This window comes from Mycteria americana, chromosome 24, assembly GCF_035582795.1.
Source record: "Mycteria americana isolate JAX WOST 10 ecotype Jacksonville Zoo and Gardens chromosome 24, USCA_MyAme_1.0, whole genome shotgun sequence".
NCBI lineage: Eukaryota > Metazoa > Chordata > Aves > Ciconiiformes > Ciconiidae > Mycteria > Mycteria americana.
In genome coordinates, this window is record NC_134388.1 from 4,197,361 (window position 1) to 4,220,173 (window position 22,813).

At 45.7% G+C, this 22,813-nt stretch overlaps 2 protein-coding genes across 4 annotated transcripts; both read left to right on the plus strand.

Moving 5' to 3' along the window:
* On the plus strand, positions 1-14,890 carry SIN3B (SIN3 transcription regulator family member B). 3 transcript variants are annotated; one of them, XM_075524419.1, is made up of 19 exons: positions 1-334; positions 1,051-1,157; positions 1,741-1,894; positions 2,894-3,157; positions 3,556-3,699; positions 3,944-4,066; positions 4,575-4,664; positions 5,100-5,218; positions 5,947-6,154; positions 6,893-7,009; positions 7,386-7,624; positions 7,886-8,069; positions 8,295-8,889; positions 9,396-9,565; positions 10,116-10,289; positions 10,573-10,665; positions 10,980-11,074; positions 11,523-11,727; positions 12,111-14,890. In XM_075524419.1, the coding sequence occupies exons 1-19, from the start codon at positions 65-67 to the stop codon at positions 12,339-12,341; spliced, it is 3,582 nt and encodes a 1,193-aa protein (XP_075380534.1). In that variant the 5' UTR covers positions 1-64; the 3' UTR covers positions 12,342-14,890. The 3 variants fall into 3 exon arrangements, with proteins under 3 accessions (XP_075380534.1, XP_075380537.1, XP_075380536.1); XM_075524422.1 differs by lacking the exon at positions 1-334 and adding an exon at positions 621-639 and having other exon boundaries at positions 12,111-14,889; XM_075524421.1 differs by lacking the exon at positions 1-334 and adding an exon at positions 704-762 and having other exon boundaries at positions 12,111-14,889.
* Positions 14,891-18,925: 4,035 nt separating this feature from the next.
* Positions 18,926-22,783, plus strand: F2RL3 (F2R like thrombin or trypsin receptor 3). Its single transcript, XM_075524321.1, has 2 exons — positions 18,926-19,709; positions 20,370-22,783. The coding sequence occupies exons 1-2, from the start codon at positions 19,619-19,621 to the stop codon at positions 21,443-21,445; spliced, it is 1,167 nt and encodes a 388-aa protein (XP_075380436.1). The 5' UTR covers positions 18,926-19,618; the 3' UTR covers positions 21,446-22,783.
* The last annotated feature ends 30 nt before the right edge of the window (positions 22,784-22,813 follow it).

Genomic DNA, 22,813 nt, shown 5'->3' on the forward strand with positions numbered 1-22,813 from the left:
ACCGCGACCGCGTCGCTCTCCCTCCCGCAGCCGCCGAGAGGCCGCCTGAGGCGCGGCTCCCGCCATGGCGGTTGAACGGCCGGAAGCAGCGCGCGCTCCCGGGCGGCGCCGACGGCGGCCGCGAAGGTTCCGCTCCGGGCCGGGCCGGGCCGTGGCGCGCGGGCGGGCCGGCGGCGCCGTGCGCGCTGACGCAGGCGCTCCGCACGCGCTGACGGGGGCGCGCTGCTGCCTGACTCCCAACATGGCGGCGGGGGGCGGCGGCGGCCGGGGGGGCAGCGCCCCGCGCTGGGGCGGCGGCGGCCGAGCCGCGGCGCAGGAGAAGCTGCCGGTGCATGTGAGTGCGGCGACCGCCCTGGCGGCCGGCCGCCCCCGCCGGGACCGCCGTGATTTTCCCCTTCCCCTCTCCCCGCCCCCCGCGAAGGGCCGCTCCCCGCCGCCCTCGATCCCCCGGGACGGCCATGCCCGCCCCGCCGTGACCTGCCCCGCCCCGTCCGCGGAGCCGAACCCGCCCCCGGCGCCTGTCCCCCCCGCCGGTACCGTGGGGTGTCCCGGGGCCTTCTCCCCCCGGTGCCGGGGGGCATCCCCGCCCTCCTTCCCCGGTACCGTGGGGTCCCCTGGGGCCTGCGCCCTCCTCCTCCGGTACCGTGAGGACCCCCCAAGGCCTGTTCCCCCCTCCCCTATACCGTGCCCCCCCTCCCCAGCCCGGCTGTTCTCCTCCGGTACCGCGGACATGCTCCCCAGGGACCTGTTCCCTTCTCCCCGGTACCGTGGCCCCCTCTGTGCCCTGCCATTCCCCTCCAGCACCGTGAGGCCCACCTTCCCCTGTACGGTGGTGCCCCACCGGGGACTGTCTTCCTCAGGGCCTCCTCATCTGGTACCGTGTGCCCCTCCCCGGACTGCTCCCCCTTCCCCGGTGCTGCGGGGCTCCCTCCTGGGCCTGTTCCCACCTCCCTCAGTGCCGTGGGGTGCCCCTGTCCCCATTCTAGGACCGTGGGGTGCCCCAGGGCCTGTTACCCCTTTCTAGGCCTCACCCACGTTCTCGCCCTGCAGGTGGAGGATGCGCTTTCCTACCTGGACCAGGTGAAGATCCGCTTTGGCAGCGACCCCGCCACCTACAACGGCTTCCTGGAGATCATGAAAGAGTTCAAGAGCCAGAGGTAAGGCCCAGGCCCTGCGCCCCAGGGCTGTTCTGGGGAGCCCCTCGGCCTTTGCAGGGGTCTCTCTGCCTTTGCAGGGTCCCCCAGCCTTGACATCATGTTTCCACCTCCACAGACACACAGGTCACCCTGCTGGCCTGTCCCCCAGTAGTGCAGTCACTAGACATTGGAGGTGGAGGGTCTCTGCCCATCCCATCATTTTCCAGAGACAAAATCCACAGGAAAAGGCAAATCTATTTTTACTTCCCGCTCTGAAATGCAGATCTGGAAAATAAATGAAGAAGCTTGAGTGCAGAGCCGCTCTGTGACTTGTCAGCCCTCGAGGTGATGGCTGCCTTGCCCGTTTCGGGTAACCTGCATGCTGATATCTCCTCTCTGTGGGTAACACTCCCAGTATGAGGCTGCAGTGGGTGGTGGTCATTCCCTCTGCTCGGGCTAATTTCTAGGTCTGAGGTTCCCAAACTTGCTTGTTAAAAAAACGGCATCTCTTAGGAAGGCAGATGCTTCACATACCTCTGTAATTTGCTAGGCTTAACTTGTATTTCTGATTTGGACACAAGTGACAAACTCTTCTCAATTTTAGCATTGACACACCTGGAGTAATCCGACGTGTTTCACAGCTTTTCCACGAGCATCCTGACCTCATTGTAGGATTCAATGCTTTCCTCCCTCTGGGCTATAGGATAGAAATTCCAAAGAACGGGAAGTTAAGTATACAGTCACCTTTGAATAGTCAGGTAGGTTACAGAGCTCATATTCTCTAAATAAATTCTGCACATGTGTCGCTAGACACATCTCTTGCACAGTCTGGGCTATGTAGATTTATGTGTCTTGCATGTTGCTAAAGTTTTTACATGGTTTTCAAAGTCTATGATAATGGGTATAATATAAATTTAAATATTTCTTCTCAAACCAGTTGCGAGTTTAGCTTACACAAGAATGATATTCCTGCATGAAGTGCCACTTCACGCCAAATACTTCAGTCAGATTTGAAAACTGAAATCGTAGTCGGCTTGACATATTTATATAGATTCTCAATACGTGGTGTGTGTAGTGACAAATTTCAAAAAGAGATCCTGGAAGAATTGCATTTCCAGTCTTCCACTGAGAAACTGGGAAATGTGTTTAGGCAATAGGCAAAAAATACATGTCAGGTATTGCCATGCAATTGCTAACATCCTGCAATGAAAGACGTCTGCTGTAATACAGATGGAGAAATATTGGCCTCCGCTTCTTTTTTGTTGTTGTTGTGTGGTTGTGGAGGCTGAAACAGAGCTATTACCTGAATTCTACTGATAAACTTGTGGTTTAACTCTAATTAGCAGCAGTAAATATCTTTTAGATCTCAGTTCCCTTAGATCTCTTTGTTGCTTAGAAATTTAGCATCTTTAAGAGCCTTACGTTTTAATACGTTTCTTAAAACTGACAGTTCTTCTGAAATAAAACAGTGGTAACAGAAACTGCGTGCGTGTTGTTTGGTACACCCTCTCAAGTGTAGTGGATAATGCAGTGACAGTCAAAAGCGGTAATGAGTCAGATACAACTTACAGGATTTTTTCAACTGATGGTGTTAAACTAGGTAGGGAAATTTATTGGCTAAGTAAATCCTTTTTCCTTCTTCTTCGTGTGGTAATCTTTTTTAGCTAAACAGCTTGAAAATCCTGACGCTAGATTGTTGTTGAACTTGCACCTATGTTTCTGTAGGAGTCACTGTCTTATGTGTCTTATGCCACTAGGTGCCCTCAGAGCCTGTTCCCAGCGCTCTCCCTGGCAGCGGGCTGTTGTTGCATTACTCCCAGGAGAATTCGCACAATCACAGTGACTGTTCCGAGGAGTTCAGGCAACAGCTTCCATACAAAGAAGATAAATCCCAAATTCCATTGGAGTCCGATTCTGTAGAGTTCAATAATGCTATCAGTTACGTGAATAAGATCAAAACACGTTTTCTTGACCATCCAGAAATTTACAGATCCTTTTTAGAAATTCTTCATACTTACCAGGTAAAAAGTCTTCCATGTAAGCGATTGTGGGTTTGCACTGTAGCTGCTTGAGGAGTAGTAGTCAAATGAAATGTCTGCCTATTGAAGAGGCTTATGCAGTTCCCAAGCACTAGCCTTTGTCCAACAATTGCCTCATAGATATTCACATGAAATAACAGAAATGTGAAAATTGTAGAACTTTCCAGGGTCTGAGGTGTAAAGGCGTTGTGTCTAGGTCTGTCTTTACTAACCTTCGGTTGATTTAGTGATACTCTGTGTGAAAGGATGCACTGTAAGAACCTCAGGCTATCTGATAGTTATTTTAAGTTTGTGTAGCATAAGGGTTTTGGCTGAGTTGATGAGTTTTCTTGCCTAGTGAGGTATGTTTTTGACTCTATCATCTGTGCTTATCTTTTCAGAAAGAACAGCTGAACACTAAAGGCCGACCCTTTCGAGGCATGTCAGAGGAAGAAGTGTTTACTGAAGTGGCAAATCTGTTCAGGGGACAGGAGGATCTGCTTTCTGAGTTTGGACAGTTCCTCCCGGAGGCTAAAAGGTCTTTGGTATGTGTGGGTTTAGAACAAGGCAGAACATTGAATACTCTCTGTTTGTATGTAGAATACAGAAAGAAGCCTTAGGAATGCAAAACGTTATGGGAAAACATACAGCCAGTAGATGAACTCTTCATTGTTTGGAATTTTGCAGAACAAGTGACTTTATACGTTCTCTGTTCTGTTCAGATTTATAAGGTTCTTTATTTCCGCCGACTGAGAAGAGAACATTGAAATCATTATTTATTTACTTCAGTTCACAGGAAATGGACCATGTGAAGTGAACAGCGTCCAAAAAACCGAGCATGAGAAGAATCTGGAACACAGCAAAAAGCGATCCAGACCACTACTGTTGCGTCCTGTTTCTGGCCCAGCAAAGGTATCTTTTAGCAAGTAAAAACTTAGAATAACGTGGTACTACTCATTGTGTTTAGATAATTGCTTAGATAAAGTTGTAACGAGTAACTTCTTTGAGGTATGTAGGTGTTAGGTACGAGAAACAAAATTTCAAAGTTGTTTTTAAAATAATTACTGTAGAAAAAGGGAATTTTTAAAGTATGCTTAAATGTGTGTGGTAACATGTTGAATACTAAATATCAAGATCTTCTATACCAAGTATTGGCCCTGGAAAGGGACAATTTATTGCTTCTACAAAGAAATCTTTCTTTGGAATTCTTTCTCAAGTGATCCTTTGTTGTTGTTTTTTCTTCTTAGCTGGGAGTCATTTGATAAGATTGCTGTGGAAGACTTGACACAGCAATGCTGGATCACTGTTTGGGAAATAGCGAGTTTCAGCCTTTGCAGAGAGCTGTTATACATCAGCAAGGTGGAATTTGATAGCATTTGAGTCACAACGTTTTAAGGATAACTCTTTGTTCTTTTAACAGAAGAAAATGAAACTGCGAGGTACCAAAGATCTGTCAGTAGCGACAGTGGGAAAATACGGAACACTGCAAGAGTTTTCCTTCTTTGACAAGGTCAGTATTCGGCCTGTTCTCACATTCTGCGGACTTATTTTCAACCATTTATGTGGTTATTAATTGGTTGGTTTTCTATAGAATCTATGTGTCAGCACTTAGCAGTTGTCTGACTTTTCAAGTGGCAGAGAAAGACCAAGAAAAGAGAAAATAGGTGCGTTTGGAAGGCAAATAGAAACTGATAATTAACCTTGTCCTGAATGCTTGTCTCTTACAGACTTGTTTTTCTCTATTTTTCACTGATGTTTCCTCATGGTACCATCTGTAGTTCCTAGATTATTGTTTGAAACTGGGCATTTTTGTGCATATTCTCTTTTTATGTTGCAGTGTAGACAGAGGTTTGTCACCGTACCCGTGGTTCAGACTACTTAGGATATGAACTAAATAAAAGTGGTGTTCAAGCGATGTGATCATTTCTCTCCAACTGTGCTTTAGGTGCGTAGGGTGCTAAAGAGTCAGGAAGTCTATGAAAATTTTCTCCGTTGCATTGCTCTCTTCAACCAGGAGTTGGTCTCTGGCTCTGAGTTGCTCCAGCTAGTTACACCGTTTTTGGGGTAAGTTACTGACTACCTTCTCTGCTGTGTTGTACTTTTTAGGTCTTACTCTGTTACTTTTTGGTGGACGTTGTGAACTTTGTTACTGAAGTTTTGGATTTAACTTCAGAAATATCTCCTAGGTAGCATGCAAGAAATTGAAGGCTAATCCAAAAAGAGGAGTAATAAAATCTGAATCTTTTAACATATCTACACAGCTCTTAAAGAGCATTTTGGGGGGGATATTTTCCTCTGTCTCTGCATCCAGTTGAAAGCCTCACAAGCAGCAGACTGCCTGATGTTATACTAAGTCATTGGGGGCAGAGAATCTCATGAATTCTGGAGGATGATCTCTGTTCGCACTCCCTGTTCTAATATCTCAAAATATAACACGGGTATAAACATGAAATCTCGGAACAGAGCTGTGAAAAGGATAAGTAGTTCTAGCTCTGATGTGAGCCTCTCCTGCTGTTTGGCTTCCAACAGAAGAGGGAGGGTCACATGGCAAGGATCAGTCAGTTAAGGGGAGTATTCGTGAAGTTGTCAAGGGAAATTCTTTTCCTGCCTTAAGGCAAAAAACCCCTAAAGTAATTCAGAGAGAATGATAACAGAGGTAAAACGTTAGTGAAAGATTTCTCACTGCAATGCTAAGTTTGTTTAGATTTTCTCCCTCACTTTTATGACACACATTAGCCACCCTAAAACCATCAGAGTGAAATAACAAAATACACTTACTTGTGTTTTTGAAGGAAATTCCCAGAACTCTTTGCACAGTTCAAGTCCTTTCTTGGTGTGAAAGAGCTTTCATTTGCTTCTCCACTGAGCGACCGATCTGGGGATGGAATGAGTCGGGAAATTGATTATGCTTCCTGCAAACGCATAGGATCAAGTTACCGGGCTCTCCCAAAAACTTATCAGCAGCCAAAGTGCAGTGGAAGAACAGCCATTTGCAAGGAGGTACTTCGGGATCAACCTGTTCAATCCCTGAACACACATTGTGCTTAGATAACTTGAAGTGGGGTAGTTAGTTGTAGTTAGTGCTGCAGCTTCTGCATGTGGATTCCCCTCTTTAATGCTGACTAGCCAGCTTTAATCTCACGTCAGTTATTCATCCAATTTATTGAAATAAGAGTATCCACATACATTTTACTAATTTTATCTAAACCCATCTCAAATCGCATCTTTTACTTTAATGTCTTTGGAGTCTGTGTGCATATACAAATTTATTCCTATAGACAGAAAAGAATATTAAATAGCCTGAAATTAATTTTCTAGCAGTGGACCAATATAGCCTTTAGAAACAGATTTTCTCCTGAAAGAGCACTGTGAGCAGTGTCTTAGGCACTGTTCTCACTGAGAACAGACATCCGCAGCATAGGTGCTTCCACCTCTTGCTGTTATTGGCAACTCTTGTCTCCTTTATTTACAGTTGCTGATTACTGCAGAGCGATCTCTGTGGTTTGTGAGATGATAGTGAAGGTGCTTTCGAGCTTTCTGAGCAGGGCCCTGGCACAGCTCCATACAGACCTCTAATCTTCTGAGTCATGACAGTGACTTGTGAACTAGGTCTGAAACTTCCAATAGAAATTTGGGGAATAACTGTGCAAAAAATAAAACGGAGAAGTATCGGACCCCACGAGAACAGCTCTGGGCTCATACGGCTTTGTTCCATGTCGTGTCTTTGCACTGTTGCAGGTGTTAAATGATACCTGGGTTTCATTTCCATCCTGGTCTGAAGACTCCACTTTTGTCAGTTCCAAGAAGACTCCTTATGAAGAGCAGTTGCACCGCTGTGAAGATGAGCGGTTTGAGGTACCTCTGCTACTGAGCTTCCTTTCTGCCTGTCTGCCTCCTCAGAAAGCAAAACTTCTAGCTATGAGGATTTTGAATGAATTAATTGGTGGCCAATTACTGAAAGTTCTATTAGTGTTTGTTGGTTTGAGCTCGAGTTTGGTGTTTTCCACTTGCTTGGAGTCTAATAATTCTTTCTAGGCATGAGTCCAGTTCTAAAAAGCATGTTACCTTTGGGAGAACTAAGAACGGAGTTATCTTTTCCTGAAGAAACCTTGCTGATGCTTCTTAGCTCCACCCAGTGGGGCTGGAACGCATGCCACAAACCTGGTGCTGCTGGTCTCCATTTTCCTGCTACGTCTGTTCTTACGCTGTGTCTTCTGTGAACTCTTAACAGTTGGATGTTGTCTTGGAGACCAATTTAGCCACAATACGTGTGCTGGAGAGTGTGCAGAAAAAACTGTCACGACTGACTCAAGAGGATCAGGAGAAATTTCGACTGGATGATTGCTTGGGAGGAACATCAGAAGTGATCCAGCGCAGGGCCATCTATCGCATCTATGGTGATAAAGCACCAGAGATCATTGAAAGTCTTAAGAAAAACCCAGTTACTGCAGTTCCTGTTGTTCTTAAGAGGTAATTCCCATTCCCCTGCATTCACCTGGGTTCTTTAAGAAACCGATACAGAATTTTTAAAGCATTTGTAAACAACTGTTTTCTGTCGATGTTATTTCAAAGGATAACTCATCTTCAGTGGTGGTGCTTTTTTTTATTTATTTATTGCTTCCAGGAATACTGAAAAGTTTTTGGTGCATCGCAGTTGGCTACATTGAAAATGCTTTATGTGTATTTCTGTGGTTGTCTTTTTGAATTGAAGTAGATTATACATTTGTGCAGATTGAAAGCAAAAGAGGAGGAATGGCGGGAGGCCCAGCAGGGCTTCAACAAAATTTGGCGGGAGCAGTATGAGAAAGCCTACTTGAAGTCCCTTGACCACCAGGCCGTCAACTTCAAACAAAATGACACCAAAGCTTTGCGCTCCAAGAGCTTGCTGAATGAAATTGAGAGTGTCTATGATGAGGTGCGTATGCTAGTAAATAACCCATCCTGTATGTCCTTCGCTTACGGTATTATCTAGATGTTTACATAGCACCTGGGACCTTGTTGAAGGGGTAGTGCTCTGAAGAGTTCTCAGTCAAAAATGACTGTCCCAAGCATAGCGTTAATACTGGCTTATTTCTTCTGGCAGGAATGGCTCTTGAGCATGGATTGGAAGGATCTTTATCTATTTGTCTCTTGATTACAGCATCAGGAGCAGCATTCAGAGGGGAGAAGTTCATCCACAAACGAGCCTCATCTTATCTTTATCTATGAAGATAAGCAGATTTTGGAAGATGCAGCGTCTCTTATCAGCTATTATGTAAAAAGGCAGCCTACTATCCAAAAGGAGGATCAAGCAACCATCCGGCAGATAGTGCATCACTTCATACCTGAGCTGTTTTTCTCTCAGCCTCCTGAGCACAATATTTCTGAAGAATCAACAGATGAGGACAGAGAAAACCATCAGGGGCAGAACCTGGATACTCCTGAGCTGCGGAAAAAACATGTGCCTGGGCCTCCAAGCAGTCCTTTGGAGGCAAAAGCAACCTTCTGTGATGTTACAGCTGCTGAGCCTCACAACACTCTGGATGATGTTTACAGTCTATTCTTTGTCAATAATAATTGGTATTTCTTCCTCCGCCTTCACCAGACTCTGTGCTCGAGGCTCCTAAAGATTTATCGTCAAGCTCAGAAGCAGCTTCTAGAATATCGGACTGAAAAAGAGAGAGAGAAACTCCTTTGTGAGGGAAGAAAAGAAAAAACCAATGATCCAGCCATGGAACTAAGACTGAAGCAACCAAGTAAGAATAATCTGGGACATAGTCCATTCTTAATGCTCTGGTTGCTAGTGCTTGATTGTATATATCTGAGTAACTGAGACCAGCAGGCAAGTCTGTAAGGAATGTAGAGGTGCAAACCTCCACTAGATTTGTGATTTGTGGATGCAGCAAATTTAACAGGATAGCTAGTTTGTAATTTATCTTCCGAGGGCTCTCACACGTAGTTCATAGAGACTTCGCGCAAGCCCACCGTTGTCAGATGTTCTCAAGTGTCTCGTGTTAATCTGTTACTTTGATTTAAAATGTGAATGGCTCCACAATGAAATAGTTAACTACAGAAGGCAGTCACGGAAGTGCATGAGATAAAACTGTTACAGTCTGTCAGCACTCCTTACAGAGAACTGTCTGTCTGTAAGCATGTTCTCGATACTGAATGTCGTGGTTCTTGAGCAGTGCTGATCCTTGTATCTCTTGAATTCACTCTGCCTCTTACGTGCATTAAGTGGCTGCACTTTTCCCCTACCCAGGTGAGGTGGAACTGGAGGAGTACTACCCTGCGTTCCTGGATATGGTGAGGAGTCTGCTGGATGGGAATATTGACCCAACACAGTACGAGGACACTCTGAGGGAGATGTTCACTATCCATGCCTATATTGGCTTTACTATGGACAAGCTGGTGCAGAATATTGTCCGCCAGGTAACTAATTTGATGGCTGTGTTGTGTGTTTGGGGGGGCCGCACATCTCCCTTCTACACACAGATAGGTCTCTCACAGTACCCTGTAATGCAGGGACTCACTAAACTTAAAGCAAATTCATAGAAAAGTTATATATGTAGAGGAAACACTCTAACAGAAGTTCATTGAGATAGTTCAGCTTCAGTACAGGGACCACCTTAGGGGATTTACTTTTCCTGGCCTTTTCCAACATTTTTTGAGTCTTTTCAAAATTCTGCCATTCCCAAAATACATCTAAGGCAAAAAAAAAAAAAAGTCCAGTTCTTTTTACTCAAATCTGTCCTCTGATTGTAGTTTAGTTACAGTTAAGGCACATCAGCCCCTCACTCTCTCGGTTCCTTTTATTGCAAAGTAATGAAAAAGAGAGTGAAATGTGTGAAGTCTCGAGTTAAAACTTTGCTGCTTCATCTGAGGCGTGATGCTGTGCTGAGTTTTGTGCTTCTTTCATAACACACTAGAGTTAACTCTTGGCCCAGACTTGCTGACTGAATTCCCCCTTTTTTAATGGAAGCTTCACCATCTAGTGAGCGATGACATCTGCTTGAAGGTTGTTGAGCTCTACTTGAACGAAAGGAAGCGAGGTGCTGCTGGAGGTAACTTATCCTCTAGGTGTGTCCGGGCAGCAAAGGAGACCAGCTATCAGTGGAAGGCTGAACGCTGCATGGCGGATGAGAACTGTTTCAAGGTAAGAACTTGCTGCCAGGGAACTTCCTAAACTAACTACCTGGGAGAAATGGGTTTGGAAGCTCCAAGGCCACAATGGTGAGAGTGCAGTATGGAGAGAAGGTACCAAAAACAGAGCATAGGCAGTAAAGTGGCATACTGGCTCACTGAAAAGCCCTGTTGCTTACTTCTTACTTCTCTCATAGCTCATATTTTTTGTCCAAATGACTTGTGAATATACAGCATTTTATTGTGAACCAACATGGCCAGTATCTTGTGCTACAGGTAATGTTACTTTACTACAGGTAATGTTTCTTCAGCGGAAGGGACAGGTGATCATGACCATTGAGCTTCTGGATACAGAAGAAACCCAGACAGAAGATCCTGTGGAGGTCCAGGTAATATCACAGTGACCATGGAGTCTGCTGTACCCCAGACAAAACAGATGTGTAAGAATGCTTTCCTGCTTTCTTGGTCCAAACTGTGAGACTTTGCTGGGAGAAGTTTACCTGGGAGGCAGGAAGATTACATGTGGGGCTGTGGTCATTGACAGAAATGGGTATGTTAGCAAAAGAGTTTCAACATAAATCAGCTTGGGGTTGAGTGAGATACCAGCACATTCATAAAAAGCAGCTTGGAAAGAAACTAGTTCTTTGCAGTGGTGTTTGTCTTGAGAGTGAAATCTGACTTGAAATTGGTCTCCCTTGCGTAGCACCTGGCTAACTACATGGAGCAGTACGTTGGGGTAGAAGGAGCTCCAAACAACCAGAATGATGGCTTCTTATTGAAACCGGTCTTTCTGCAAAGGTGAGCGCGCTCCCTCTCCTGAGGCACACCTGCAGCAGCTGCTACTGCTTCCTCTCTGCATATGTGGCAGTGATTTTAGGTGATGTGCCATACAAGCAACTCTAGGGAAATGCACTCATCTTTGAGGTCCAAAGGGGCTGCTGTAGTCCAGTGCACTGCATAAGAACACTGAAGAAAAAATTTATGACTGCTGCATTGAGGTTTGTTCATGAAACTGTGTTTAGAAAGGAGTGGGACTGTCTAAGCAGTCCCTTCTGGGAGGAATTTGAGGTCTAATTTGTTGCCATTTCACTAAATATTTGTCAGAGTGTATGGAGGAAGATCCAGGAGAAAGTCTGAAAACTAAATGTGGAAATAGAAATTTCATACTTGTGCTGTCAGCTCTGCTAGCTTAAGAGAGTGGTTAACCAAATGTGACACATGCTTCGTAATCCTTGTTTTGTTCTAGAAACCTAAAAAAGTTTCGCAAGTGGCAATGTAAGCAAGTGAGAGCTCTGCGTAGCGAAGTGAAGAGCTCCTGGAAGAGGCTGATTGGGGTGGAAAGTGCCTGCAACGTGGACTGCCGGTTCAAGCTCAACACCCACAAAATGATGTTCATCATGAACTCGGAGGATTACATGTACAGGCGGGGAGCTCTCTGCCGAGCCAAGCAGGTGCATCTCCTATTACTCTCTCTGCAGCTCAGGCAGTAGCAGAGGTTGAGGATGTGAGCCAAAAGACAGGTACCGATAAGAAGTCTTGTGGCTGAATTCCTGCAAACTACACCCAGAAGTTACTACTCTGTGTTGGATGAAACATGGAGGAGAGCTGGTAAATGCTCTGTACTTTGGTTTAGTTTAGCAGCCTTTACTTTACCATGCAAATTTTAAGGGGGAGTGGCAAACATTAAGAAATAGAGATCTTTAAATGCAGGTATGCGGTTTCCTGTTGTACTGTTTGTGTTGTAAAGTGTGCACATCTTCAGACACACAAAGAGGCGAAGGTTTTGGCTTCTCCCCCAGAAACCTCTCAGTGATCTTTACTGTCCTGCTTTCAGGTACAGCCAGTGGTGCTGCTAAAGCATCACCAGCAGTTTGAAGAGTGGCACAATAGGTGGCTAGAAGAGAACGTGACCATGGAGGCAGTTGATGTAGTTCAAGACTGGCTAATGGGAGACGAAGACGAGGAGATGGTGCCCTGTAAAACAACTTGTGAGACGGTCAATGTCCATGGGGTCCCAGTGAACAGATACAGAGTTCAGTACAGCCGCCGTCCAGCTTCACCGTGAGCAGAGACTTGTTCCTGGGACCAAGACAAGTAGGAGCGTTGCTGGTGAAACACATTTACTCTGAGAATAGTGGTGGGAATGCAATGTATGTATTAATGATATTTATCCAAACAGCATTTTACTTTGGATTATGATGTATTTTCCATATGGCATAGACTTGTCTCCTTGCAGTGTAATCCTCCAGCCATCATGAAGAGACTTTTAAAAGCTTTATGGGAAGAGGGCTCTTGGCATTGCCACACACTTTGTAGTAGTTTCCTAGCTTTAGGCCACTGCTGACCAGCCAATACTGGAAGGCTGAGTGAGGGGGTCAGGCTCTTGGCAAACTACCAGTAGTGGCTTTGTTGGAGAGATGGAGCTGGGCTGGTGTTTGAGCAGATGCTGGCAGCTGCTTCCACTTCGAAGGGTTTAATGTTCCCTCTCTTCCTGAATTTATGCCGTCTCAGAGCCTGCAGAACTCTTCAATGTAACTTCTGAGTGCCAGTGGGGCTGAGAGCACCTGGTACAAATTGCTAGCCCCGCTATGGGCTGCTTCATTATCTATGTGTACTAACAAGGCAACGAATGCAGTATTTGTTACTGGTGCTCTGGTGAGAAAAATGCCAAAACTGAGAGAAGGGTGAACGGCGTACTAAACGCTCTAACTCTCGCTCATCAACTAAGTATTTTGGAGCATGAACTAAGGGGAAGAAACTCTCTGAGCTGCAGTGCTAGGCAAGAGAGCGTTTTGCGGCGCAAGACAGCCTAGGCCCATCAGCTACCCCTCTGCAGATGCGCACCGGATCCCATGTTGTTGCTTTGTGAACTTACGACCTGCTGCAGACTCTGCCTTCTCAGATCTGGAGCTGCTTGGAGCATGTGCGTGGGGAGGAATATCCATTGCGAGGTCTGGCCTGGTTTTTTTGGTTGTTTGGGGTTTTTTTGGTTTTTTTTTTTTTTTTTTTTGGTATTTTGCATGTTGATTGGCAACTTCTGGAGACTGCGTTCTCAGATGCTTCGCTTTCCTTGTGCATGCCCGGACTCCGTGGTTCTGCTGGGTTGTACCACTTAAATAACATCAGTAGATGGAGCTCTTGCAGCACAGTGTTTGCACTGGATCTGAGGTTTGTCCCAGATACTTTGCTGGTTTTGCTGGGTCAGCACAGATGCTGTATTTGCAGTGACACATGGCAATCTGTAATGGGCAGTGTTAGATCCAGCCACAACCATCGTAGACAAGCTTTTCCACTGAACCGTCTGTACTTCTGTCGAAGCTTTTTTGCAATGAAACCTAACAAAAAAACTACCCCGAACCATGCAGAACACTACATCAATTGTCTGACTTAATCTATTGAAAAATCAAGAAAATTTAGTTGTGTCTGTCCTGCAACCCCACTGTGACTTCGCTCTTGTTTTTCAGGGGCCAAGGGCAAGCACACTGTCCGTGGAGTGTATTACAAACGTAATGTCTTGAGGCAGGTCCAGCCTCCTTTCAGCTCTGCTTCCAACTTTTTCCTGGCTTTTGGGGGAATACACCCCCCCCACCCCCCCCAATATTTTCTGTGGCTTTGATTTTTAGGTTATAATTTCTGCCAGACCTAAGTAGCAGCCTGTAGGATTTGTCCTGGGTTATTTCCACTGTACGACATTTGGTTTTGCAATTGTCTCACTTGACAGTAGAAAAATTGGCCTTTGGGGTACATTTAATAGAAAACTGTACTGACTCTTTGTCTTTTTTGCAAAATAATCTGTAGGAGGGAGGGAGGGAGGCCAGTCTCTGGCATTCGTGGCCACTTGCACAACCACTGCCAGCAGAGGACTTTTCATCAAGAACTCATGTTCTCGTTGTCTGGGTCTCTGTTAAATTTTGGTTACTGAAATGATCTGAAGGTTCTTCCCCTGCTCTTGTTGCAGTAATTGATAAAAGACACTGACCACGTAGCTATGTGAAGGTTGGGTGGAGGAGCGGGGGGACAAGCCCGGTGCAAAGCACAGTATCTCCCTTTTGCTTCCAGACAGCTCAACAAAATACACCTCAGTCCCGTTCACCTCTCTGCTGTCTTCCAGTGGAGATGACAACTGTGCCAAATTTTATGGTTTTATGATACAGAAAAATGTTTACTAGAAAATAGGTTGCAACTTGTGGCTTAAAATGCATTTGATTCCAAGTGTACCAGGGTGTAGGAGGGTAACGCACCCATGCACCGTCCTGTTCCATCTCCCCATTTTTAAGTGTACTTCAGGTATTTTTAAGCATCCTTATTTTGTAAACCTTAATTTATAATCTGAACAGATTAAGTAAGACTTTTGCCCTTTACAGTGCTATTGTCTCAAAAATGATAGTAGCAAATGATGTGAATGGAATAAGCAGGCAGTGCAGGTTTAAGAGTGGCTTGCTAATGTCTGAGAGTTTAAGCTCGACCGCTGTGTATCTGCTAGCGCGACCTTGATTCAAGAGTTTGTTCTTCCATTTTTTTGAAGGATCTTTGCTTTTGGGCTTGTAATTGCTTTGCCAGCTCTTTGAATGTAGTTTTTTTTATATTTATTTGCACATTCAAGTAAAATAAAATATTGATTTTAAAAGTCTGCAGCTCTCACTGTTTTAAATTTGTTTTCAATTAAACTTTCTGACAATCCTCAGAATTTATTGTCTTGCACCTGAAACTGAATTTTAAATGGTAGAAAAATGCAATTGAAAAGTTAGATGAACTTCCCTTCAAGCAGTTGCAAGGCAGGCTGCAGGATGTAATGATTTAGATGTGTGCCAACTCACTTCCAGTGGGCCAGCAGGCAGCAAATCTTTAACCTTACCCACACCGAGAAGAGTGCACAGAACGCGTGTGTAAGCTAGTGCACTAGCTAGCATAAAAGGGAAACAAGTTTCCTGCAAGTAGCGTGCAGTAGGAGATCCCGTGCAGGAAGATAGTGCCTGTGGCTCTGTACTTGCGTGTGTGCTGCCAAGGCCTCTCTTGGAGCAAAGGCCCACGACTGGACAAGAGCACAGGAGTCCATGGGGTGGCATAGTTGCTCCACGCAGAGATAGGTTTCAAAAGAAAACATTGTGTAGTGCCAGCAAAGCATATCTTTTTGCAGATTGGTTTATTTCTAGCAGCACCTTTGCCATGAGAGGTGTGGCGCAAAAATATGGTCCAGGCCTGGCCCCCAAGTACTCGCACGCTAAATACAACAGACATTCAAGAAAAGTGACTGATTCCAGTTCCGAAATCTATAAGCACATCTGCTACAGGTTAAGACAATACAACTGCAACCATGAAAATAACCCTCCACCCGCCTTTCCCTCAACCTCCCCAAATTCCTGGGTAATAACATGTTTAACTGTGTTCCCTGTGAGCTCTGCACAACAAATGAATGTGTAGATTTTGCAAATTAAGCTGTAGTGATGTGACCCAGATCTGATAGGAGTTTCCTTTACATCATTCTCAACACTTCCGTTGCCATAACAAAAGGCAACTCTGCTTTCTGTGCAGCGTATTGCTTGCTCACAGGGAAACAAACTGTTGTTCTCCTAATAACAAACCTCTGATGCATAAATTGCATGGAATAATTTGATTAAAATGATGGTAGTGGTGTCTCGGAGGACGCAGGCCACTTTACACAAGTCTTCTCGCAGAGATCTTGGACTTCTCACAAAGAGGACGTTCCCTGCGCTCAAGGGGAGGGACGGCCAGATCTGACATCACCCAAGAGCAGTTGGAGATCTCAGCAAGTGACAGCTTTGGCAACGACAAAGACAGACAGCTTAAAAATACCTTTCAGGTTTGCAGGATGGAATAAGAATTAATGGTTTTCTAAATTAAATTAAGAAGTGCTAAAGGGAGTACCTGAATTCAGTATTTAATATTTCATGGCTTTTTTTTTTTTTTAACATGTTTCCGTATCACAGTGATGCACAGAGAGAAAGACGGGGCTGTGAACCAGTGAGAAGTAGTCTAGAAGTATGTGTGTAAACATGAGTTGAGTTTTTCTTCATGCTTTAGCCATTCCTCTGGATTAGAACTAAGTAACTCAACCTTAATGAAACCAGAGGTACACTTTATCTTCCACTCATCAAAATTAAAGACTAAAAGTCTAGCAATTCTACACCATACCTGTGCTAAAGGATGAATCCAAGAAGAATCATCTGAGACCCAGTGCTGAAAAGGGATGATGTTGTCCGTATCAGGCAAGGTAGCCCCTACCCCAGTGTCATTATCTTGCTGAGAAAGGACCAAAAGAAGCTATTCCAGAACATCTAGTGAGTTGTAGTGATGCTAATAAAATATTGCTGAAAAATGGCTTCACGTGGATTTCCTACACTCTGAAGTGAAAACTGCAAGCAAGCAGAAGAGTAGTTCTGAAAAAAAACCCTGTCTCCCCAAAAGTATTACACCAGCACAAGGCTTGCAAGCAGTGAGGAGAATGTGAGCACAAAAGGTGTGGCGTAACCAAGGGAAAAGATTGGGTGGGATCCCAGTGGAGAACTGTGGAACAAGCAGAAGAGAAGAGAGGCAGGGAGATTCCCTGGAGCTGTGGAGTCAGGGTGATGGTAAGAGACCTGACGAAGCGAGAAGAAGGTGAGCTGGTGTGACGGCAAAGTCAGGAAGAGTGCCCAAGGCACGAAGTTGTCTTGTACGTGCCACAGCCTGCAAAGACAAATCTGGGGTGGGGGGATCCTGGTTCAAAGGACCATCATTTCTATTTGAAGAGCCAGTGCAAGTTTTCTGTTCCTTGTGGTTCTGAGAAGGCTCAGATGCTTGCACACCCAGCGGCTAGGAAAGGCAGGGCCAGCATTGCATTCATGGAAAATGTGAGGTTGTGCTGACACTGGTGGAAATGCTTCATGCTCCTGGCGCTAAAGCAGAGCTGCTGCCTCCATGGTCAGCTGCCGCTTGTGTCTGCGTTGCAAATGCGAGCTCAGCCTGGGGGAGGTATTAGCTGCACTAACATTTCGGTCTTCACACCTGCTGACTTGCAGCTGAAGAACTCTCTGGAGCTGCTGGAACAGAGCAGAAATAGCAAGCCCCACTATTTGCCTACCAAAGTTTGCTCCTCCAAGCCTTAAAGATGTATGGGGCAGGCCAGGTGGTGTTTGTACCCTCCCTCTGAGCTTTAAAATCCCTGGCCTGTTTTCCAGCATTACATCTTTTGGGTTCAGAGCCATGGAATAAAAGAGAGCCTTCTCCCAGGAGATGATCTATTGCACAATGAATTACTTTAATACCAAATTGTTACCCCACAGGGCAGGGATCACACGACTTAAAGAGATGTTAACAAGCCGTGACAAACCTCTGGCATTAGAATTTTCAAGCAAGCTGTTCTGCATCTAAAGCAGTCACTAAAGATCACACAGCATCTGAAAAATGAAGGATACAGCAATGAGTAACCTCTCTCTGCTCCACTCCAGAGACCTGGCCATAGGAAGCAGAGCTGCGATTTGCACACTATCTGAACCTGATTATGTCTAATTTTTTGCATACAGAGCATGGAAAGGATCCTGGCTGAGGCATGGAAAATATGCGGCCACATGAGTCATTCTGTAATGGTTCATAAATCCTGAGAGAATCACAAAAGCAAAACATCTAACATTGCATCTTCCCTGTCCCTGCCAGTGGAACTCCACCTCTCGACACGCTCGGCACAAGGATGTGGGAATATGGTGAAAGCAAAGGAAATAGGATCATTTTCTCCTTGGAATAGAAGAATCTCATCAAACAGCAGCCAGGCTCAGATTTGCGACCTTCACAGAAGAGGCCATTCATAAGCTGAGGAGAAAGAAATGAACTACTCCTCAGGTTGCCAAACCAAATTTACAGTTCCTACTGCCCGGACTCCAGCTTCTGTCTTTACTGTCTTGCAGAGCCAGGCAGGGGACTGGAGACCAAAAGCTTAAAAACCAGCAACCTCTCAGGCTATGACCTCCTGCCCCACTGGCCTACCCGCTTGATGACCACTGGGAAGTGGTCATGCTGGGGCTCTTACACAGGTGATGGGAGAGGATTTGGGACTTTCCCAGCAATGCTGTGCAAGGCAGAGCATGGAAGGGACTTACTTACACTCTCAAGGAGTTAGAGGAGGACCAAGCAGCAAAGGATCTTAAAGGTTCAGGTAACATCTGCCAGTCCCTCTTACAACATTATGCGAGTCGTCTTCTCCATACAACCAGCAGGTACGTAGCAGCAGCATGCCGCTGCTCCGAGCTATGAGCTAACACAGAGTGCTCAACCCTCTTGGGGGTTTACCGGGTGGAGACTGCACATCCCTGGAAAAACACAGCTCTTCTTGGGCAAGACTGACTGAAATTCACCATTATCTGCCCAACAGCAGAGACTTCCTGTGCACCCTTGTCAGGCCCCTTTCCTGCTGGATGGAGCTGCTCTCCCTGTTCCTGGTAGTTTATCAGCGGAAGCACAGTGTCTCCGTCAAGCCGTGAGACCTCGCCACTTATCGTTTGTATGTTATGGCACTCCAGGCTGGTGCTTAGTGCTGATTCTTTCAAATGCAAATAGCTTTGGCCCACAGGACTTTTGATCAACCTCTGCAGTGAGATCAAGAAGGAAGGTGCAGAAGCTTTGTCCCCTGTTTAGCCAGGAAACAGGAACAGAAATAAAGAAACGAGAACTCTGAAAGGCCCAGCCTGATCTGGGGACTGCAAGGCAGACACTAAAAACCCTTAACTGCTGCAACAAGCGCCTGCAAGAGCCCTGTGTAGTCCCTGGGAGCTGGGGAGGTTTCTCCGGATCTGCAGCTCTCCTGCACTTCATTTATGTTTCTGTGAGGGGATGATATCTTCTCAATTTGCACTACCAGAAAGCATTTTGAATCAGGGTGTGGGGAAAGACCTCGGATCTCACACAGAGCCACTTGGGTCTCTCTTGGGTGGAAGGATGCTTGACGCAGGAGGTCAGAAGTTCAGTTTACACTCTAAACCAAATTCAAACTGCATCAAATCTGACCATGTTTGTTATTTCCAGGAATATTCTGGAGCAGGAAGGAGGCCCAAATGAGTCACTCGAGCCATCCACTAGCTCTGACGATGAAGTACGGCCCCAGTATACTGTGGATCTGGATACGTATGCCCCTCCCAGTCCTGCATCTGACACTGGAGCTAAGTCTCTGCTTGGGCAACGCATACTCGTGCATGTCGTGACAGCTCCCCATATGCCTCATCCTTCACGGGATAAGCCTGGTGCTTCCGTGAGTTAAGGACTAACAGAAGGAAATGCGCAAGCAGGGTCGGTAATACTGCCTTTCCCACACAGCTCTGAGCACAGCAGTGCACTATTGGATCCTGCACCAGAATGGAGACCCCCGGGAGCAGACAGCTGTCACACAGACTTGTGCTGTGCTGTGCCTTTTGGGGACTCTGCCTGGCCTCTCCAGACTACGATGGTGAGTGTGTACCTTTGGGTGGAAAAACTGCTGCTTCTTAAAGTACTGGATACTTGGTACCTTTATCAGATCCTTGAAAACTCATTTTTAAAGCTATCACATGGGAGCACACTCTAATTCAGCTTCATGCATGCTCTAGTTGAAGCAGGAGCTGACAGAAGGTGATATGGAAGAGAAAGAAACTGGGGTGGAAGAAACTAGAAAGAGAAAGAAAAATTAGAGGAGAAGTAAAACAAAGAGCACTTGAAACGAAAATCTTTAGCTAAAAGTTAGACTCCCACAGCCATGACTTTACCCTGGAGTGGCCCCAGATCTTAGGGTTCTTTTGAAAGCTGGGCAGAGGAATTGCTCTCTGGTTTCCCAGGCCTGACAGCTGTACAACATAGCAATCATTTGTGAGCTGTAGGAAACGACACAACAGCAGAATCGTGTAAATTTTCAGTAAGGTTGCTGATGGTTACTCCTGCACACCTAATTCTGTTAACCAGCTTTTTCTGCCCATCACACAACAGCATTTTACAGAATACTCCCACTTCTAGGGACACCAACGCAAAATGCAAAACCGTAGCCTTTGGGGTAAGCATTATGTATGCAGCCTGCTCTGCAAAGTACAAGGGTAACTGCACAAACAGCAAGTAACAGACTGCATTTATCTGACAGATTACTCTCAGAACAGCACCAATGAGCAGGTAACGACACCAGAGATGGCACCGTGTCCCCGAGCTATCCCTGGGGAAAAGGCAACCATAAACAACATCACGTACCTGTGGATACACAAGGCCACACGCTCTCAGCTGGGCAGCGTGGTCACAGTGCGGCTCATCCCCTGCCTCTACACCCTCGTCTTCCTGGTGGGGCTGCCTTCAAATGGGCTGGCCCTGTGGGTCCTGGCCACCAGGGCTGAGAAGCTGACCTCCACTGTCTTTCTGATGAACTTGGCTGCAGCAGACCTGCTGCTCATACTGGTGCTGCCCTTCAAGATTTTCTACTATTTCCTGGGGAACAACTGGCCCTTTGGGGAAGGCTTGTGCCGGCTCACTACAGCTTTCTTCTATGGGAACATGCACTGCTCAGTGCTGCTGCTCACGTGTATCAGCGTCGACCGGTATCTGGCTGTGGTGCATCCTTTCTTTTCACGTTCTTTCCGCACTCCTGCCTTTGCTGCCTGCACCTGCACTGCCATCTGGCTCTGTGCTGCCGTCCTCACCCTGCCCCTGACTCTGCAGCAGCAGTCGTATCCCCTGTACGGAGCGAACATCACTCTCTGCCACGATGTTCTCCCCAGGCACGAGGATGACGGGTATTACTTCTACTATTTCATCTGCCTGATCACCTGTGCTTTCCTTGCTCCGCTGGTGGTGATGCTGTTCAGCTACTGCTCAGTATTGCGAGCTCTCCTGGACAGTGGGAAGCGGTACTCCTACTCTATGAAGCTCACAGCTCTCGTGCTGTTCACGCTTGTGGCCTTCTACACACCTAGCAACGTTCTCCTCCTTGTTCATTACTCCAGCTATAACTCCAAGCTGTATGGCAACCTGTATATCAGCTACATGGTGAGCCTGGCCATCAGTACCTTTAACAGCTGCGCTGATCCCTTTGTCTATTACTATGTTTCTGAAGACTTCCGGGATAAGGTGAGAAGGAGATTTTTCGGTCACAGAAAACAGAACACCACATCCCTAAAAACCTCCAAGGAAACACTCCCTCAAAAAAGTTCCAAAGATTCACTGGTGTAAGCCTCCATCCCAGCTCTCAAGGCACTCACAACATACATTGGGGATGAGATGAAGACAACACTGGGATCCCACAACTTTCATCCAGAGCAGCGAGCAGTATTTCCCAGGAGACAAGTCCTTTCTCCTGTCTGCATAGCTAAAACTGAATAAACCTGGACCACAGGATTCCTTGAGAGGTGTGGAGTCCAGACAAGACGTGGAGTGCTGAACACGTACAGCTCTGTTACTGGGACACTGCATGCAACTTCTCATCTGGTCACATATTGCCAGGGATGCTCTTGCCTATATACGTCAGTCTGGTTTTCCTAATGCATCTTGCAGACTGATTGCTATTTGTGTTCTAGTTCTTTTTCTGCTACTGACTCGTTTGCTGTCCTCGAACGCATGTTCCCTTCACCTAAAACTGAAAAAGTACAGGCACTTGCAAAACCAAATTTCTAAACATTTCAAAAGTGCTAGGAGGTACCTATGTGAAAGGTACTCTCCTGAACTAACATATTGTCAAGAGAATGTAGAGCACTGGCTTTTCTAGCAAATCCATTCTTGGCTTGATTAGTAAGCAACACTGTAGTAATGTCAGGCCATTGTTGGTAACAAATGTAAAATTCCCATTCACTAATCCCTATTTTTGCAAATGACCCTTGGCATCCATAATTTCTTTGGGGCAAAGATTGTATTAATGGAGTTAAAAAGTATAATTATGTCTTTTGACAGGAAATATTAAAGAAGGAATTGATAAAACCCTCGCTCTAGAACTCCACCCTTCTTTTGTGTAATGTCACACACGATCAAGAGCTGTCTCTTATGAAACAGGTGACCAAGCTTGTTGCTTATTGGAACCTGTTGCAAATTTGACAAAATGCAGCCAGCTCATCTCTCAGACACAGCGATGGCATGTCCCAGTAAGCAGCAAGGTAGAAAATGAGCAATAAACCTTCTTAGAGTTCCTGAATTCTTTAGTTTTACTGGTACAGACATGACTTCTGTCCTCACCATAACCTACGATCAAACAAACTTACAGCCTACAATGTGAATAAGAAGAGGCAGGCAAGATTGTCTTAAAATCAGTTTTTAATAAAATATTTATCAGAATCTAAAACAAACCCTCTTCTGGACTCAGACTTGCTAAGATCTGTGTGAACAAAACAAAAATGGTCATAGAACTGTTTGCATGTACATGTATGTGTGGGGGCGAAATGCAGATGAAACACTAGAGCCTAGCTCCTATGGGTGCAGTACTGCACGTCCAGAGGATGTGCCACCTCCTGAACACAGGAGACCTGGTGGAGCCAGGGCTATTGCTACTCAGTCAGAAATAGCAAGTACTTAAAAAAAAAAAAAAAAGGTGATCTATTCACAATAATGAAA

Coding starts and splice junctions, on each gene's coding strand:
- SIN3B (XM_075524419.1), top strand. CDS start 65: ATGGCGGTTGAACGGCCGGAAGCAGCGCGCGCTCCCGGGCGGCGCCGA. Junction 8,070..8,294: donor TTGAGAGTGTCTATGATGAG/GTGCGTATGCTA, acceptor TCTTGATTACAG/CATCAGGAGCAGCATTCAGA. Junction 11,075..11,522: donor AAACCGGTCTTTCTGCAAAG/GTGAGCGCGCTC, acceptor GTTTTGTTCTAG/AAACCTAAAAAAGTTTCGCA.
- F2RL3 (XM_075524321.1), top strand. CDS start 19,619: ATGGAGACCCCCGGGAGCAGACAGCTGTCACACAGACTTGTGCTGTGC. Junction 19,710..20,369: donor GGCCTCTCCAGACTACGATG/GTGAGTGTGTAC, acceptor TTTATCTGACAG/ATTACTCTCAGAACAGCACC.